The 6034-nt window shown below is 44.6% G+C and overlaps 1 protein-coding gene across 1 annotated transcript; it reads right to left on the reverse strand.

Annotated features, from left to right (window-relative positions):
* Positions 1 to 130: 130 nt before the first annotated feature.
* On the reverse strand, positions 131 to 2895 carry LOC140840706 (uncharacterized). Its single transcript, XM_073207880.1, has 4 exons — positions 1890 to 2895; positions 777 to 1561; positions 252 to 410; positions 131 to 139 (listed from the first exon to the last, which is right to left on the reverse strand). Exons 1-4 carry the CDS (start codon positions 2893 to 2895, stop codon positions 131 to 133), a joined length of 1959 nt encoding a protein of 652 aa, XP_073063981.1.
* Between the last annotated feature and the right edge of the window lie 3139 nt (positions 2896 to 6034).

Raw genomic sequence — 6034 nt, forward strand, 5'->3', positions numbered from 1 at the left:
ACCACAACTCTCCCTGCCCTGATGGCATAGCTAGCACTGGTGCGGTGGTCAAGGCCTGCTTCAGTCTGTCAAAGCTCTCCTGACAATCTGGTCCCCAAACAAACTTTGCGTTCTTCTTCGTCAAAAGCGGTCATAGGCACTGCAATAGAAGAGAAGCCCTGGATGAACTTCCTGTAATAACCTGCCAATCCCAAGAAACTGCGGATCTCTGTCACGCTCTTCGGAACTGGCCAATCTCTGACTGCCTCTACCTTGCTGGGGTCGACCTCTATGCCATTCTGAGATACAATGTGGCCCAAGAATGCCACCCTGTCGAGCCAGAACTCGCACTTGCTAAACTTGGCATACAGTCGTCTATCCTGTAGAGTCTGCAATACTGTCCTCAGATGATGACTGTGCTCCTTCCTGCTCTTCGAATAGATCAGGATATCGTCAATGAAGACTATGACGAACTGATCCAAGAATGGCTGAAACACGCGATTCATGAGATCCATGAAGATCGCTGGCGCATTCGTCAAACCGAAGGGCATCACCAAGAACTCATAGTGCCCATAACGCGTCCGGAAAGCTGTCTTATGCACATCTGACTCTCTCACCTTCAGCTGGTGGTATCCGGATCGAAGGTCTATCTTGGAGAACACTGAGGCTCCCTGAAGCTGATCAAATAAGTCTTCGATCCTAGGTAATGGATATTTATTCTTCACTGTAACCCTGTTCAGCTCTCGGTAGTCAATGCACAGACGCATACTGCCATCCTTCTTCTTAACAAATAGCACTGGCGCGCCCCATGGAGAAAAACTAGGGCGAACGAAACCCTTATCCAGCAGATCCTGAATCTGATCCTTGAGCTCTTTCATCTCTGCAGGCGCTAATCGGTATGGTGCCTTAGATATCGGCATTGTCCCTGGCATGAGCTCAATAGAGAATTCCACCTCTCGGTCTGGTGGAATGCCTGAAACATCGTCAGGGAACACGCTCGAGAAATCGCTGACCACATCTACATCCTCCAGCCTCTGACCGACTGGTTCCGACACTGATACTATGCTGGCTAAGAATGCCTGGCATCCTCTCTTAATAAGCTTCCTCGCACACATGCAGGAAATGACGTGCGGGAACTGCTGATGCCTAGCTGCCTCAAATACAAACGGCTTCCCACTGGGAGGTCTAACAGACACCGACCTCTGGCGGAAATCTATGACTGCTCCATGAGATGAGAGCCAGTCCATGCCCAGTATAATATCAAACTCTGGCAGCGGTAGTACTATCAGATCTGCCCGTACTGCTTTCTGCTGTAACCTGAGCTCTAATCCCCGCACTATACGGGATGTGAACATCTGATCCCCGGATGGAATCGATACCCTGAATCCTGAATCCGTCGCTACTGTCATGATCCCTAGTCGCTTCACGAAAGATTCAGATATAAATGAATGCGTAGCCCCGAGTCTAGCAATGCATGCGTGGCTACACCTGCAATATATATCCTCCCTGCGACAAATCATACCATCACGTCTAATATTGTTGAACAATAAGGATTCCTTATCGGCAGTTAACCCAAAATTCCCTAAAATTCGAAATTCACCCTCAGAAAAATCAAAAATTGCAAATTAACCCCCTTAAAGTTCTAAGATTGTACCTTGCCTCTTCAAATTTTCGAAAACTGCAACAAGACCCTAATCTCCTATTCGAATTTAACCCCAAAATCAACGAAATCTCGAAAATTACATCAAATTACTCCTCAAAATTGCATGAATTCGAAAATGATCTCAAACTAGGTAGAACATGCATCCTAATTCTTTCTATGTTAACGATCCCAATAGTCAAATCACATAATGATCAAACAATTGCAGGCAATAAAATTATAAACAATTAAACTTAATCGTAAAAGTTACCAGTGATCAGCGTAGAGTCGGGATCCGCCTCAGCCTCCTCGGCGTGCATCACATATGCCCTGCCGGTGGTGGGACCCTTGTTCCGAGGGCAATCTGCAGCTTTATGCCCCTCCTGTTTGCATATGAAGCACCTGTAGGTGCCTCGCATGCATTTTCCGTAATGATATTTGCCGCACTGTGGGCATGGTGGTCCCCCCTCCTGTCTAGTAGCCCCTGGTGCCTGGGGTGGTCTCTGCTGTCCCTGGGGCTTCTGCTGCCCCTGCTGTCTAGATGGCCCTGAAAACTGCTTCTTATGTGGCTGTGCACTGGACTGAGCCTGATGCCGCTTCCGCTGCATCTCCAAATCTATGTCTCGCAATGCCTGCTCTGCCTGAAAAGCGCAAGCAGTAGCCTCATCATAACTCGCCGGCCTCATCAGCATGACGTCACGGCGGAGTGTGGGTCTCAGTCCATCCAGGAAATGCCTCAGCTTCTGGGCGGCATCCCCTGCTATCATGGGCACAAAGTGGCAGCCCCTGTCAAACTTGCGGATGAACTCCGCCACTGATAAATCTGTCTGTCTGAGGCTCATAAACTCTCTCGTCAGGCGACCCCTGACGTCAGCTGGGAAATACTTCCCGAAAAACATCTCCCTGAATCTGGCCCATGTGAGGGTAGCCACATCCACAGCATGTGCGGCTCCCTCCCACCACAAGGACGCGTCATCCCTCAGCATATAAATGGCGCACCTGGCCCGGTCGCCATCCCTCATCCCCAGGTAATCAAAATGCAACTCCAACGACCTAATCCATCCCTCAGCAACAAATGGATCAGTAGTACCCCCGAACTCCTTCGGATTGAGCCTACGGAACTGCTCAAAGATGTCAGTCTGCTGCCTAGGAGCCTGCTGCACCTGCTCCAAAAGTCTGGCCATACCCTCTAAGACACGGGTGGCTGGGTCCCCTGGCGGTGGTGGTGGTGGTGGAGGACCCCTGCCACCCTCTGGAATATCGTCCACCCTGACCATCCTAGGCTCACGTCTGGGAGGCATATCTAAATACAATCCAATCAACACGTAACCCATCATGCAATTAATCTAGTTTTGAAATTAATGACTTTAAATCGTAAAACAGTTAAGCATAAGCAGTAACTCATCAAAATGCATAAATCATGAAATAATGCATGTGATAACTATACATCATTTTAAATAGTAAAATCGTAAAGCTCACAGACTTGAGGCTTTGAAGTCTGAGCGGCAGAAGCTGGCGGTGGCATAACCCTATACAAGACCCTTGCTCTGATACCAACTGAAACGTCTGCTAGTTTTAAAATGCGGAACTATTTTTTTTTTTTTTTTTGAGCTATCATTTTAAAAATAACAATTAAAAGGATCATATTTATTTAGACAATGGAAATATAGCAATTAAAAATAACAAATATCAATGTAAATGTAAATTAGTAAAAATCATGAAAATCCTCAACGTAAATAAAATGTTTAACCCTCCTCTCAAAAACCATCACTCAAAATGCGGAAAAACGTGAGGTCCTCGGGTTATGTCACCGCACCAGGACTGCCTACTCAGAGTTCAGCACCTCCTGTCTCCTGCTCAACATGCTCACCTGCATCACACACGCCTAGTGAGTCTATAGACTCAACACGCCTGTACCAGTAATAACGAATACATATACGTAGCATACAGCAGTGAAAAATAGCATAATGAACATACATTTCATGCCAGCAGTAAAATCGTATACATAAACGTGTCCTGTCAAAGCGTGGTAAAAATCATAGCATGTATCATCGTATCAGCATATACATGTTAAAATCTTAATTTGAATTCCGTTCATTAGCTGTGACTTTCGTATCATCATGTCATCATGTCAGTCGATGGATCCATCTACGTGTAACCGCGGTACCCGGCGGCGAGGGACATCAGCGACGGCATTACCCGCCCACTGAGCCCGGGCCTTACATGTCATCGTGTCATCGTGTTAGTCACAACTAAATCACTTCTTTCAAAACGTGTCATCATGTTCATCACTTAATAAAAAGAATGCGTATACATAATTTTTCCTTTAAACCAAGCATGCAACATAATTATCATAATAGCGTAACAATCATAAACATGATGCATAAACATTTAAAATATCATGATTTGTGCTCAGGGCGCTGCCAGGACCAAATTCTCACCCCGGACGCAAAATGACCATTTTGCCCCTGGAAACCCAAAAATTATCGTTTCACCCCTGGACCTCTAAAACTGACCCGAAGCCTACCAAACTCCTTAAATATCCCAATACATTGTTATAAGCCTTCCTAGACGTATATTCGAGCCCAAAACCAAACTTAATCGATTCGTTTCACAACCTGGACCGGGGTCCCGGTTTAAATCCGATTCGACTCGAACTCTACCCAATTTCTCCCATCCTTTTTGTCATATCTTAAAACACTTGATATGTCCTAAATCAACGTCATTAAGCCCTCCAACTCACGGCTGGAATTTCCAGATTTCCCAAAAAAAAACTTACGGTCCTATCCTATTAAGCCATCTCATGCATGCCTTTCTCCCAAAACTCACGCCTCAAGCCATACCCGCCGCACCAGCCATGAACCCACTTACCAAGGCCCTAGACCAGACCCCAAGCCACCTCACAGACTCACGCTCCTGGCCCCATGCTCGCACCTAACCGCTAGGACTCGAGAATTCATCGCAGGCTTCCTACCGCAACCGATGCGCCACTACACGGCTCCACCGATTGTCCCGTTGCCCCATTGTTGTTCGAGCCATTTCAGACCCCAACTCAGACCCACCAGGGTCTGGTCCAGGGCTGGTGAAGGCTCTCACACAGCTGGTGTAACGGAACGCACAGATCGAGCCCCACATATACACCCTTGCTCCCGATCGACTCTCGACTTCACCCACAAAACCTGAACGATCTGTGCACACCAGCACCTAAACTCCTACAACCGTGGGATGTCCAGACCCTTGACAACTTAAGCAGCCGCCCCTTGCACATAAGAACAATACAAAACGTGAATAACAACCATGGTTTGCAAGAAAAGCATTAAAAATCCGAAACCTTTTAAATAAGAGACTAGATCGAAACTTTCATGCACCAAAACAAATAATCAGCAATATAGGCGAGTATGATGCAGAAAGAATAGTAAAAGCGTGCCTTAAAGAATGAACAAACACGAGGGACCCGATCGTGAAAGCTAGAGAGGAATTTTGTGCAAGAACCAGACAAAGCGATGGGGTCACTTGCTGTGGATGATGAAAACGATGGAAGTAATGAATTCTGAGAGTGTGTCGGCTGGTTGGTGGAGTAAAAGACTAGGTTTAGGGTTAAATGGGTGATTAGGGGTCTAATTATATAGATAATAAATTAATTTATGGGCCAAAATTGTTCAATTTAACTATAAACTCAAAAGTAGGTCCAAACAATTTAAAAGTAGGCCCATTAAATTCAAACATGCTCCCGAAAAATATTTCGTGTTGGAAAGATTTTGAAAATATTACCCGAACCATTAAAAAGTCCACCGATTGGGTAAAATTTACGCACCGTAAAAATTAAAGATTCTGCGAGTAAAAATATCCAAAAATTCTCATTTTTGACAAATACCCTTAGAAATGTTTTAACTTAATTTATAAAAATAAAGCATGTAATAAAATAATTTTCCTGAACTTTCTCCAGTCTCCGGTCCTCGTTCGAACGTGAAATGCACCTAAAAACCCTAATGCGTGAACTTTAAAGATTTCAGAATTAAATCCTATCATGCGTGAATTATGCATAAAATGCATAAAATAATTAAGCACACATTTAAAAATAAAAAATCCTAGATTGCATGCACTTAGATTACGCGAATTAAATTTCTGGACCTTACAGAAAATAAGCTCAAGTGGCTAAAAGTTGGGAGTACACCGATCATTTTCATTGTGCAATCGTAAGACTTTTCGTCTGACTTTCTTCGTCTCCTTACATCTCCAACTTTTAGCCTAGGAATAGAATTTCATTCCTTTTATTTCGGCTCCCCCTCACCTTACATCTCCTTCTTTTTTTTTTTTAATATTTTTTTAATTGCACAATTTTCACACATGTACTCCCTAGGCTAAGAATATAATACTTTGGATCACGGCTGGTTAGGTGTATGACATTGTAATTCA

Source organism: Primulina eburnea, chromosome 9, assembly GCF_022965805.1.
Source record: "Primulina eburnea isolate SZY01 chromosome 9, ASM2296580v1, whole genome shotgun sequence".
NCBI lineage: Eukaryota > Viridiplantae > Streptophyta > Magnoliopsida > Lamiales > Gesneriaceae > Primulina > Primulina eburnea.